Genomic DNA, 13686 nt, shown 5'->3' with positions numbered 1-13686 from the left:
TTGTGTCATCAGCAAATTTACTAACCCAACTCTCCACTTCCTCATCCAGGTCATTTATAAAAATCACAAAGAGTAGGGTTCCCAGAACAGATCCCTGAGGCACACCACTGGTCACCGGCCTCCATGCAGAATATGACCCGTCTACAACTACTCTTTGCCTTCTGTGGGCAAGCCAGTTCTGGATCCACAAAGCAGTGTCCCCTTGGATCCCATGCCTCCTTACTTTTTCATTAAGCTTTGCATGGGGTACCTAATCAAACGCCTTGCTGAAATCCATGTACACTATATCTTTGTAGGCATCTGTTAGTCTTGCGAGACCATGGATCTGTGCCTAGAAAGTCTTCACTCTCCAGGGCGCAGGCCTGGGTAAGGTTGTATGGAAGACCGGCAGTTGCCCATGCTGCAAGTCTTCCCTCTCCATGACACCGATGTTGTCCAAGGGAAGGGCATTAGGACCCATACAGCTTGGCACCAGTGTCGTCGCAGAGCACTGTGTGATTAAGTGCTTTGCTCAAGGACACAACATGCTGCCGCGGCTGGGGCTTGAAGTCATGACCTACAAATCGCTAGTCGAATACCTTAACCACTTGGCCACGTGCCCACACACTACATCTACGGTTCTACCTTCATCAGTGTATTTAATCACATCCTCAAAAAATTCAATCAGGCTCGTAAGGCACAGCCTGCCTTTGACAAAGCCATGTTGACTATTCTTAATCATATTATATCTCTCCAAATGTTCATAAATCCTGCCTCTCAGGATCTTCTCCATCAACTTACCAACCACTGAAGCAAGACTCACTGGCCTATAATTTCCTGGGCTATCCCTACTCACTTACTTGAATAAGGAAACAACATCTGCAACCCTCCAATCCTCCGGAACCTCTCCTGTCCCCATTGATGATGCAAAGATCATTGCCAGAGGCTCAGCAATCTCCTCCCTCGCTTCCCACAATAGTCTGGGGTACATCTCAATCGGTCCCAGTGACTTATCCAACTTGATGCTTTCCAAAAGCTCCAGCAGATCCTCTTCCTTAATATCTACAGGATCAAGCTTTTCAGTCCGCTGTAGGTCATCACTACAATCACCGAGATCCTTTTCCGTAGTGAATACTGAAGCAAAGTATTCATTAAGCACCTCCACTATTTCCTCCAGTTCCATACACACTTTTGCACTGCCACACTTGATTAATCCTATTTTATCTCACTCACTCCATTCCCTGCCTGTTCATGTACTGCCTAAACACCAGATGGAGGGTGGGAGGGTGGGAAAGAGTGCCTGAGGAAGTGTGTGAGAGAGTGGCATATTTACCTGCTCACTGCATCCAGGGCCTCTTTGTTTGTGGGGGGCACCATGAAGCAGACGGACGGAACAAGAGCTTCGCTGCCTGACCCACTCACCACCTTCCACTTTGATGCTTGGCTGTTGTTGATGAGGACATACTCATCTCCTTTATTCACTGTAATCTGGGTGTCCAAAACACAGTTCAACACTCACAGTGTCCCAGAACACTGCTCCTCTCTCACCCAACACACTGTCTCCTGCCTACCCCCCCCCATTCTCTCCTACTCCCTCTTCTTCCTCTCCTCTTCCCAACTCCCACCCTTTTCCATGCTCCTTCCCCCCTCTCTGCCACTCCCTCACTTCCTCACCCCCTCCTCTCCCAACTCCCACACTCTCCTCTCCCCCATTCTCCACTGCCCCCTTCCTCAATCCTCTTTCACATCTCTACCCAACTCCCAAACTGCCCTTCACCTGCCCTCTCCCTCTACCTCCCACTCCCATCCCCTCCTTCTCCCTTCCCCTGCTACATTCACATCCCTTCCTCCCCCACACCCTTTCCACTCTCCTTTGCTCTACCTCCCACTCCCACCCCCTCCCTCCCTCCTCTCCCAGCCCCTCCCTCCCCTCTACCACCCCTTCACCCGCTCCCTCCTCCCTCTCTCCTCTCACCTCCATTTGCTTGTAGTCACAAACTGCCTGGACCATCAGCTTTCCCTTCAGAGGATGTCCTGGGTTACGAGGCTTCAGCTGGATGATGGTCTTTGCCCTTTTGCTCAGGCCGTTCAGGTGGGCTCTGTAATCTGAGAGTTGCTCCTTCTCACTCTGAAGCCGAAACAGACACAGGGTTACCGTCCAGTTCAGAGGGACAGCGAGAGCAGCAGGCGTGTAACAGGGAGGGAGGCAAGTGTCAGGATGTTAGGGAGTGAGACAGGAGGGGTGACGGGGAGTGAGCGTGACGGGAGGTGTGACGGGGAGTGAGTGTGACGGGAGGTGTGTTGGGGAGTCAATGTGACGGGAGGTGTGTCGGGGAGTCAGTGTGACGGGAGGTGTGTCGGGGAGTGAGTGTGACAGGAGGTGTGATGGGCAGTGAGTGTGACAGGAGGTGTGACGGGCAGTGAGTGTGACAGGAGGTGTGACGGGGTATGAGTGACAAAGACAGGTGATGGGTGTGAGTGACAGGGTGTGATGGGGTGAGAGCGTGACAGGCAGTGAGTGTGATGTGGTTGTGTATAAAATGATGAGAGGCATCGATCGTGTGGATAGTCAGAGGCTTTTTCCCAGGGCTGAAATGCTTGCCACAAGAGGACACAGGTTTAAGATGCTGGGGAGTAAGTACAGAGGAGATGTCAGGGGTAAGTTTTTTACGCAGAGAGTGGTGAGTGCGTGGAATGGGTTGCCGGCAACGGTGGTGGAGGCGGATACGATAGGGTCTTTTGGATATGTACATGGAGCTTAGAAAAATAGAGGGCTATGGGTAATCCTAGTAATTTCTAAGGTAAGGATATGTTTGGCACAGCTTTGTGGGCTGAAGGGCCTGTGTTGTGCTGTAGGTTTTCTATGTTACTATGTGACAAGTGGATGTGAAGGGGAGTGAGAATAATAGGGGGTGACGAGGAATGAGTGTAACAGGGTGATGAGAGATGTGATAGGCTTTGAGCGTGATGGGGTGAGGGCGACGGGGGACGAGGGTGATGGGGTGTGAGGGCGACAGTGGGTAGCAATGACTGGGAGGCTGAGTGTGAAGGGTTTTTTGACAGCAGAGGTTAGTGTGATAGGGGTTCTGATAATGGTGGAAACTTGACATATACGGGCTGTCAGGAGACTCAGGGTGACCTACGATGGAATCCTGCAGCAGGTCCTCGAGACGGGTCACTGTTTGGGATCGATCACACATGTACTTCTTCTTCATTGTCTCCTGAAGCTTCCTTAGGAAATTCTCTGCATCCTTCACATCTGCAAAATACTGCAGGGAGTTCAAGGGAGGTCAGTGTGTAATCATTACAACATGACTCTGCCACATCTGTGCACCATTAACCCCACTCCTCTGTCATCCTTCCTAGTCAACCCACCCTCCCCTCGACTCCCTGAAAATTGCAGCCTTATTCACATAATTCATCTCGTTCTCCTTGCTCAACACCTCACACCCTCTCACACTTTTGTGCTTAATAGTCAGTGTTCCAAGTTCTAGAGTTTGCTCCTGAAGTTCCTCCGTACCTCCGGGACAGGACAACATATCTCAGTCTCTGAACTGATGTCTCCACCTTTAGTTTTGGATTTTTTTTTGATGGAAGATCTGGAGAGTTTTATTTCACTGATAGCTGAACTGGAAACAGAAAATATGAGAATCACCCAGCAGATCAGCCAGCTTCAGGAGAAGAATTGGGAACAGGAAATACCCTCAGATAACTCATTTTCCCTCATTCTGGTCCCCGTGAAGGTCTGGATCCTGAATTGTTAACGGTTCTTCTCTTCACAGATGCTGCCTGCCCTGCCAAATGTAGCCAGTTGTGCTCCGACTACACACCTCAGCAGCTGAGGTGGTAACTTTCGGAGTTTGGAGATTGTTTCATTCACAGTCAAGCCCTTTCCTTCTCTCTGCAATATATCAGCCCTTTTCACCTCCTCAAACTCCTGGAAATTGTAGACCTGACCCACCAACGAACTCTGGAGTGCCTGGCCACTGCTGTCTCAAACACCATGTACATCTCCACTCATCCACAGCATGCCGGCCTCCCGGCCTCTCCCACAGCACCTCACCTCAGTCTCTCTTCCTGGTCCCTGACTGACACCTCCTCCTGACCCACGTCCACTCATCCATAGCGAGCCGGCCACTCCCGCCCCCCAGTCTCTCCCCCCAACCCATCTCCACTCATCCACAGAGAGCCAGACCCTCTCTCCCCAGCCTATCCCCACTCATGTACAGCATGCTGAACCTCCTCCCACACTGGTCTCTCCCCTCACCATCTCCACTCATCCTCAACGTGCCAGACCCTCTCCCCCACCAGCACCCCCCCCGACCCACTCACCTATCCCCACTCATCCATTGTGCCGATCACTCCCCCCGAACTCTTCTTCTGGCTTACCTCCACTCATCAACAGAGGGCCGGCATCCTACCCCCTTCCCCACTGCATGGGGAGCAGTGTACATACCTGGAAGTAGGCGGTGTTCTCCTTGAGGTGAGCCTCAATGCAGCAGCATAGCTGCAGTATCCAACTCCACTGCGTCTGCAGAGCTGCCATAAAAGCCTGTCAACACAAGATAGGTGTGTCAAAGACCAGGATGGGAGAGCAGCAGCAGGCCATTCGTCTCAGCTACCTGCCCACCTCCTCGTCCCTGCCCCTCCCCCCCCACCCCCCGTACTGACTGCAGAGGTGGCTGCCACCTTCACAACGCTACTCTGGGAGGATCAATAAATGTGGTTCCCCACTTTACCCCATCATATCTCTACCTGCCCCTTTCTCACAGGGCTACAGTACCCTGAACTGGGCAGGGCCAGTTTTGGGGGAATTAAGGCATCCGTTAGTCTTGCGAGACCATGGATCTGCGCCTGGGAAGTCTTCACTCTCCAGGGCGCAGGGCTGGGCAAGGTTGTATGGAAGACCAGCAGTTGCCCATGCTGCAAGTCTCCCCTCTCTATGACACCAGAGTTGTCCAAGGGAAGGGCATTAGGGCCCATACAGCTTGGCACCAGTGTCATCGCAGAGCAATGTGTGATTAAGTGCCTTGCTCAAAGACACAACACACTGCCTCGGCTGGGGCTCAAACTCATGACCTTCAGATCCCTAGTCGAATGCCTTAACCACTTGGCCACGTGCCCACACATTGGGGAATTAGGCATGATCTAACTGAGGTTGGCTGGGTGAGCCAACCTCAGCTGAAGAGAAAGGAATGGATGGCAATAGGAAGACTTTTAAATCTGTTTAGCAAGAGTTCAGTAGCAGCTAGTGCCTGCAAAGGAGAAGGGCAAAGCTGGTGAAATCGAAATTGCATCGACCACTTGTGCTGGCAGCTTGTTGAAGACTCCCACCGTCCTCTGAGTGAAGAAGCTCCCCTCGTGTTCCACTAAAAAGTTCACCTTTCACCTTTAACCCATGACCTCTAGTTTTAGTCCCACCCAACGTCAATGGGAAAAGCCTGCTTGCATCTACCCTATCTATACCCCTCTTAATTTTGTATACCTCTATCAAATCTTCCCTCAATCTTCTACACCTCAAGAATAATGTCCTAACCTATTCCATCTTTCCTTGTAACTCAGGTCCCAGCAAATTCCTTGTAAATTTTCTCTGTAACCTTTCAGCCTTATTGATACCTTTCCTTTAGGTAAGTCACCTTAACTTCACCGACTTCTTCACCAATGTCTAAGACAACTTCAACATAACATCCCATTTCCTGCACTCAATAAATTGATATATGGAGGACAACTTTCTTTACTACCCTATCTACCTGTGACACCACGTTCAATGAATTATGGATCAGTATTCCTGATCCCTCTGTTCTACTACACTCTCTTCAGTGTCCTACAGTTCACTGTGTAGGAGCTACCGTGGTTGGTTCTCCCAAAGACCTCACACTTGTCTACATTAAATTCTATTGACCATTTTCCCCATTTTTCCAGTTGGTCTAGATCCTGCAGCACGCTTGACAGCCTTCCTCGCTGTCCACTACGCCATCAGTCTTAGCGTCGTTCCCAGATTTGTTGATTCAGTTTACTAAATTGTTAACACAGATGAGAACAACAGACCCAGCAATGACCACTGTGGCACTCCACCAGTCACAGGCCTACATCAGAGAGGCAACCCTCTACTACCACTCTCTGGCTTCTTCCACAAAGCCAATGTCTAATCCAATTTACTAATTCATCCTGAATGCCAAGGGGGACGAATTACCCCATGCAGAACTTTGTCATGAAGATAACACCTAAGTGCCTTTACTACATCAACTTTCCTGGTAACTTCCTCGAAAAACTCTAAAAGATTGGCTTGACACAGACTACCATGCACAAAGCCATGTTGACTACCACTAATCGGTCCATGACTATCCAAATAATTACTCATCCGGTCCCTCAGAATGCCTTCCAATATCTTTCCACTACTGGTTCAGGCTCATCGGCCTCCAAATCCCTGGCTTATTCTTAGAGACTTTCTTAAGCAATATTAATAATCGCCAAGCCTCTGGCACCCCACCCATTTCCAAGGATGTTATAAATACATCCACCAAGGCTTTTACAACTTCTGCACTTGCCTCCTGCAGCATCCGAATACCTTGTCAGACTCTGGGAATTTATCCACTCTAATTTGCCTCAGGACAGCAAACACCTCCTCCTCTGTAATCTGTATAAGATCCAGGACTTCACTGCTACAGCAGAGAAGACAGAGGGGATGGTGGAACAAACAGAGAGGAACGTGCAATGAACAGATGGGACAACGGAAAAGGGAGACGGGGTGACGGAATGGACAAAAGCCTCTAACTATCCACACGATCAATGTCTCTCATCATCTTAAACACCTCTATCAGGTCACCTCTTATCCTCTGTCGCTCCCAGGAGAAAAGGCCGAGTTCACTCAACCTATTCTCGTACGGCATGCTCCCCAATCCAAGCAACATTTTTGTAAATCTCCTCTACACTCTCTTTATAGTATCCATATCCTTCCTGTAGTGAGGTGACCAGAAAAAACACAGTACTCCAAGTGGGGTCGAACTAAGGTCCTACATAGCTGTAACATTACCTCACGGCTCTTGAACTCAACCCCACAGTTGATGAAGGCCATAGAAACCATAGAAACTACAGCACAGAAACAGGCCTTTTGGCCCTTCTTGGCTGTGCTGAACCATTTTCTGCCTTGTCCCACTGACCTGCACACAGATCATATCCCTCCATACACCTCACATCCATGTATCTGTCCAATTTATTCTTAAATGTTAAAAAAGAACCCGCATTTACCACCTCATCTGGCAGCTCATTCCATACTCCCACCAGTCTCTGTGTGAAGAAGCACCCCCTAATGTTCCCTTTAAACTTTTCCCCCCTCACCCTTAACCCATGTCCTCTGGTTTTTTTCTCACCTTGCCTCAGTGGAAAAAGCCTGCTTGCATTCACTCTATCTATACTCATCATAATTTAATATACCTCTATCAAATCTCCCCTCATTCTTCTACGCTCCAGAGCATAAAGTCCTAACCTATTCAACCTTTCTCTGTAACTGAGTTTCTCAAGTCCCGTCAACATCCTTGTAAACCTTCTCTGCACTCTTTCAACCTTATTTATATCCTTCCTGTAATTTGGTGACCAAAACTGAACACAATACTCCAGATTCGGCCTCACCAATGCCTTATACAACCTCATCATAACATTCCAGCTCTTATACTCCATACTTTGATTAATAAAGGCCAATGTACCAAAAGCTCTCTTTACGACCCTATCTACTTGTGACGCCACTTTTAGGGAATTTTGTATCTGTATTCCCAGATCCCTCTGTTCTACTGCACTCCTCAGTGCCTTACCATTAACCCTGTATGTTCTACCTTGGTTTGTCCTTCCAATGTGCAATACCTCACACTTGTCTGTATTAAACTCCATCTGCCATTTTTCAGCCCATTTTTCCAGCTGGTCCAAGTCCCTCTGCAGGCTCTGAAAACCTTCCTCACTGTCTACTACACCTCCAATCTTTGTATCATCAGCAAATTTGCTGATCCAATTTACCACATTATCATCCAGATCATTGATACAGATGACAAATAACAATGGACCCAGCACTGATCCCTGTGGCACACCACTAGTCACAGGCCTCCACTCAGAGAAGCAATTCTCTACCACCACTCTTTGGCTTCTTCCATGGAGCCAATGTCTAATCCAATTTACCACCTCTCCATGTATACCTAGCGAATGAATTTTCCTAACTAACCTCCCATGCGGGACCTTGTCAAAGGCCTTACTGAAATCCATGTTGACGATATCCACTGCCTTCCCTTCATCCACTTTCCTGGTAACCTCCTCGAAAAACTCCAATAGATTGGTCAAACATGACCTACCACACACAAAGCCATGTTGACTCTCCCTAATAAGTCCCTGTCTATCCAAATGCTTGTAGATTCTGTCTCTTAGTACTCCCTCCAATAACTTACCTACTATCGACGTTAAACTCACCGGCCTATAATTTCCCGGATTACTTTTCGATCCTTTTTTAAACAACGGAACAACATGAGCCACTCTCCAATCCTCCGGCACCTCACCCGTGGACAGCGACATTTTAAATATTTCTGCCAGGGCCCCCACAATTTCAACACTAGTCTCCTTCAAGGTCCGAGGGAACACTCTGTCAGGTACCGGGGATTTATCCACTTTAATTTTCCTCAAGGCAGCAAGCACCTCCTCCTTTTCAATCTGTACAGTTTCCATGATCTCACTGCTTGATTCCCTCAATTCCATTGACTTCATGCCAGTTTCCTTAGTAAATACAGACGCAAAAAACCTGTTTAAGATCTCCCCCATTTCCTTTGGTTCCACACATAGCCGACCACTCTGATCTTCAAGAGGAGCAATTTTATCCCTTACAATCCTTTTGCTCTTAATATACCTTTAAAAGCTCTTTGGATTATCCTTCACTTTGACTGCCAAGGCAACCTCATGTCTTCTTTTAGCCCTCCTGATTACTTTCTTAAGTATTTTCTTGCACTTCTTATACTCCTCAAGCACCTGATTTACTCCCTGTTTCCTATACATTTCATACAACTCCCTCTTCTTCTTTATCAGAGTTGCAACATCCCTTGAGAACCAAAGTTCCTTATTCCTATTCAATTTGCCTTTAATCTTGACAGGAACATACAAACTCTGCACTCTCAAAATTTCCCCTTTGAAGGCTTCCCACCTACCAATCACATCTTTGCCAGAGAACAACCTGTCCCAATCCACGCTTTTTAGATCCTTTCTCATTTCTTCAAATTTGGCCTTCTTCCAGTTCAGAACCTCAACCCTAGGACCAGATCTATCCTTGTCCATGATCAAATTGAAACTAATGGTGTTATGACCACTGGAACCAAAGTGCTCCCCTACACAGACTTCCTTCCGTCACTTGTCCTAACTTGTTTCCTAACAGGAGATCCAATATTGCATCCCCTCTAGTTGGTCCCTCTATATATCGATTTAGAAAACTTTCCTGAACACATTTTACAAACTCTAAACCATCTAGACCCCTAACAGGATGGGAGTCCCAATCAATGTATGGAAAATTAAAATCCCCTACCACCACAACTTTATGTTTCCTGCAGTTGCCTGCTATCTCTGCAGATTTGTTCTTCCAAGTCTTGTTAACTATTGGGTGGTCTGTAATACAATCCCACTAATGTGGCCATACCTTTCCTGTTTCTCAGCTCCACCCATAAGGACTCAGTAGACAAGCCCTCTAATCCGTCCTGCCTGGGCACTGCTGTAATATTTTCCCTAACAAGCAATGTTTTCCCCACCTTTCATTCCTCTGCCTCAATCACATCTGAAACATCGGAACCCTGGAATATTAAGCTGCCAGTCCTGCCCCTCCTGTAGCCAAGTTTCTCTAATTGCTATAACATCATAATTCCATGTGTTAATCCACGCCCTCAACCGATCTGCCTTCCCCGCAATACTCCTAGCATTGAAATATATACACCTCAGAAGGCCATCACACCATAGGCCTTATTAACAACACTGTCAAACTACGCAGCAGCTTTGAGTGTTCCATGGACATGGACTCCGAAACCTTACTGATCCTCCACACTGCCAAGAGTCTTACCATTAATATTATATTCTGTCTTCAAATTTGACCTACCGAAATGAACCACTTCAGACTTATCTGGGTTGAATTCCATCTGCCACTTCACAGCCCAGTTCTGCATTCTATTGATGTCCCGCTGTAATCTGACAACACTCTAGACTATCCACAATAACCCTAATTCTTGCGTCATCAGCAAATTTACTAACCCACCCTTTTACTTCCTCATCCACGTCATTTATAAAAGCCACAAACAGAAGGGGTCCCAGAACAGATCCCTGCAGAACACCACTGGTCACTGTCCTCCATACAAAATATGAACCATCTACAACCACCCTTTGCTTTCTGTGGGAAAGCCAATTCTGGATCCACAAAGCAAGGTCTCCTTGGATCCCATACCTGCTTATTTTCTGAATGAGCCTGGCATGGGGAACCTTATCAAATGCCTTACTGAAATCCATATACACTACATCCACTGCTCTACCTTCATCAATGGATTTTGTTACATCCTCAAAGAATTCAATCAGGCTTGTAAGGCATGATCTGCCCTTGACAAAACCATAATCTGACTATCCTTAATCAGATTATGTCGCTCCAAATCATAATTCTATCTCCTTTACAATAGCATTGGAGAGAGATAGGAACAGACAAGTTAGAAAAGCATTTCATTGGAGTAAGGGGAATTATGAGGCTATCAGGCAGGAAATTGGAAGCTTAAATTGGGAACAGATGTTCTCAGGGAAAGGTATGGAAGAAATGTGGCAAATGTTCAGGGATATTTGTGTGGAGTTCTGCATAGGTTCATTCCAATGAGACAGGGAAGTTATGGTAGGGTATAGGAACAATGGTGTACAAAGGCTGTAGTAAATCTAGTCAAGAAGAAAAGAAAAGCTTACAAAAGGTTCAGAGAGCTAGGTAATGTTAAAGATCTAGAAGATTATAAGGCTAACCGGAAGGAGCTCAAGAAGGAAATTAGGAGAGCCAGAAGTGGTCATGAGAAGGCCTTGGCAGGCAGGATTAAGGAAAACCCCAAGGCATTCCACAAGTATGTGAAGAGCAAGAGGATAAGATGTAAAATAATAGGGCCTATCAACTGTGACAGTGGGAAAGTGTGTATGGAACCGGAGGAAATAGCAGAGGTACTTAATGAATACAGTATTCACTGTGGAAGAGGATCTTGGTGATTGTAGTGATGACTTGCAGCGGACTAAAAAGCTTGAGCATGTATATATTAAGAGAGAGGATGGGCTGGAGCTTTTGGAAAGCAGCAAGTTGGATAAGTCACTGGGACCAGATGAGATGTACCCCAGGCTACTGTGGGAGGCGAGGGAGGAGATTGCTGAGCCTCTGGCGATGATCTTTGCATCATCAATGGGGACGGGAGAGGTTGCGGAGGATTGGAGGGTTGCGGATGTTGTTCCCTTATTCAGGAAAGGGAGTAGAGATAGTCCAGGAAATTATAGACCAGCGAGTCTTACTTCAGTAGTTGGGAAGTTGATGGAGAAGATTCTGAGAGGCAGGATTTATGAACATTTGGAGAGGTATAATATGATTAGGAACAGTCAGCATGGCTTTGTCAAGGGCAGGTCTTGCCTTACGAACCTGATTGAAATTTTTTGAGGATGTGACTAAACACTTTGATCAAGGAAGAGCAGTAGATGTAGTGTATATGGATTTTAGCAAGGCATTTGATAAGGTACCCCATACAAGGCTTATTGAGAAAGAAAGGAGGCATGGGATCCAAGGGGACATTGCTTTGTGGATCCAGAACTGGCTTGCCCACAGAAGGTGAAGTGTGGTTGTAGACGGGTTATATTCTGCATGGAGGCCGGTGACCAGTGGTGTGCCTCAGGGATCTGTTCTGGGACCCCTACTCTTTGTGATTTTTATAAATGACCTGGATGAGGAAGTGGAGGAATGGGTTAGTAAATTTACTGATGACACAAAGGTTAGGGGTGTTGTGGATAGTGTGGAGGGCTGTCAGAGGTTACAATGGGACATTGATAGGATGCAAAACTGGGCTGAGAAGTGGCAGATGGAGTTCAACCCAGATAAGTGTGAGGTGGTTCATTTTGGTAGGTCAAATATGATGGCAGAATATAGCATTAATGGCAAGATTCTTGGCAGTGTGGAGGATCAAAGGGATCTTGAGGTCCGAGTCCATAGGACACTCAAAGCTGCTACGCAGGTTGACTCTGTGGTTAAGAAGGCATACGGTGTATTGACCTTCCTCAATCGTGGGATTGAGTTTAAGAGCCGAGAGGTAATGTTGCAGCTATATAGGACCTTGGTCAGACCCCACTTGGAGTACTGTGCTCAGTTCTGGTCGCCTCACTACAGGAAGGGCAGGGAAACCATAGAATGGGTGTGGAGGAGATTTACAAGGATGTTGTCTGGATTGGGGAGCATACCTTATGAAAACAGGTTGAGTGAACTCAGCCTTTTCTCCTTGCAGCAATGGAGGATGAGAGGTGGCCTGATAGAGGTGTACAAGATGATGAGAGGCATTGATCGTGTGGATAGTCAGAGGCTTTTTCCCAGGGCTGAAATGGCTACCACAAGAGGGCACAGGTCTAAGGTGCTTGGGAGTATGTACAGAGGAGATGTCACGGGTAAGAGAGTGGTGAATGCGTGGAATGGGCTGCTGGCAATGGTGGTGGAGGCAGATACGATAGGGTCTTTTAAGAGATTTTTGGATAGGTACATGGAGCTTAGAAAAATAGAGGACCAGGGGTAATCCTAGTAATTTCTAAGGTAGGGACAGGTTCGGCACAACTTTGTGGACCAAAGGGCCTGTATTGTGCTGTAGGTTTACTATGTTTCTAAATGCTCATAAGCCCTGCCTCTGAGGACCTTCTCCAACATTTACCGTCCACTGAAGTAAGACTCACTCATTGACAAAGCAGTGGCTAATTGGCAGGAGACAAAGAGTGGGAATAAAAGGAACTTTTTCTGGTTGGCTGCCAGTGACCAGTCATGTTCCACAGGGACTGTGTTGGAACCGATTCTTTTTATGTTGTATGTCAATGATTTCAATGATGGAATTGACGGCTTTGTTGCAAAGCTTGCAGACAATATGAAGATAAGTGGAGGGGCATGTAGTTTTGAGGAAATAGGGAGGCTACAGAAGGACAAACATATTCGGAGAAAGGCAAAGAAATGGCAGATAGAATACAGTGTCGGAAAGTGAATGGTCATGCACTTTGGTAAAAGAAATGCAAGGGTTGACTATTTTCTTAATGGAGAGAAAGTACAAAAAACTGAGGAACAAAAGGACTTGGGAGTCCTTGTGCAGGATTTCCTAAAGGTTAATTTGCAGGTTAAGTATCAATTGTTTGGCGACAATAAAGTCTGTGGCGGGGAAGGCAAATGCAACGTTAGCATTCATTTCAAGAGGACTAGAATATAAAAGCAAGAATGTAATGTTGAGACTTTACAAAGCACTGGTGAGATTTCACTTTATGTATTGTGAGTAGTTTTGGGCCCCTTATCTTAGAAAGGATGTGCTAAAGCTGGAGAAGGTTCAAAGGAGGTTGACAAAAATGATTCCAGGATTGAATGGCTGGTCATATGAAGAGTTTTTGATGGCTTTGGGCCTGTAATCACTGGAATTCAGAAAAATGAGGGGAGACCTGAATGAAACTTATTGACTGGTA

At 46.8% G+C, this 13686-nt stretch overlaps 1 protein-coding gene across 16 annotated transcripts in view; it reads right to left on the bottom strand.

Moving 5' to 3' along the window:
- The window catches only part of plecb (plectin b), a 348566-nt gene that overhangs the window by 111207 nt on the left and 223673 nt on the right, over positions 1-13686 (bottom strand). For all 16 annotated transcript variants that reach the window (XM_063044747.1, XM_063044748.1, XM_063044753.1 and 13 more), the window contains 4 exons: positions 4436-4531; positions 3123-3248; positions 1955-2107; positions 1313-1467 (listed from right to left, as the gene is read on the bottom strand). In XM_063044747.1, coding sequence (XP_062900817.1) covers positions 1313-1467; positions 1955-2107; positions 3123-3248; positions 4436-4531 — 530 coding nt within the window. The remainder of the gene's footprint in view (positions 1-1312; positions 1468-1954; positions 2108-3122; positions 3249-4435; positions 4532-13686) is intronic.

Source organism: Mobula hypostoma, chromosome 3 (genome assembly GCF_963921235.1).
Source record: "Mobula hypostoma chromosome 3, sMobHyp1.1, whole genome shotgun sequence".
In the NCBI taxonomy this organism is placed as follows: Eukaryota; Metazoa; Chordata; class Chondrichthyes; order Myliobatiformes; family Myliobatidae; genus Mobula; species Mobula hypostoma.
The sequence above is the reverse complement of the archived record's forward strand: the minus strand, read 5'-3'. Positions and strand labels throughout refer to the sequence as shown.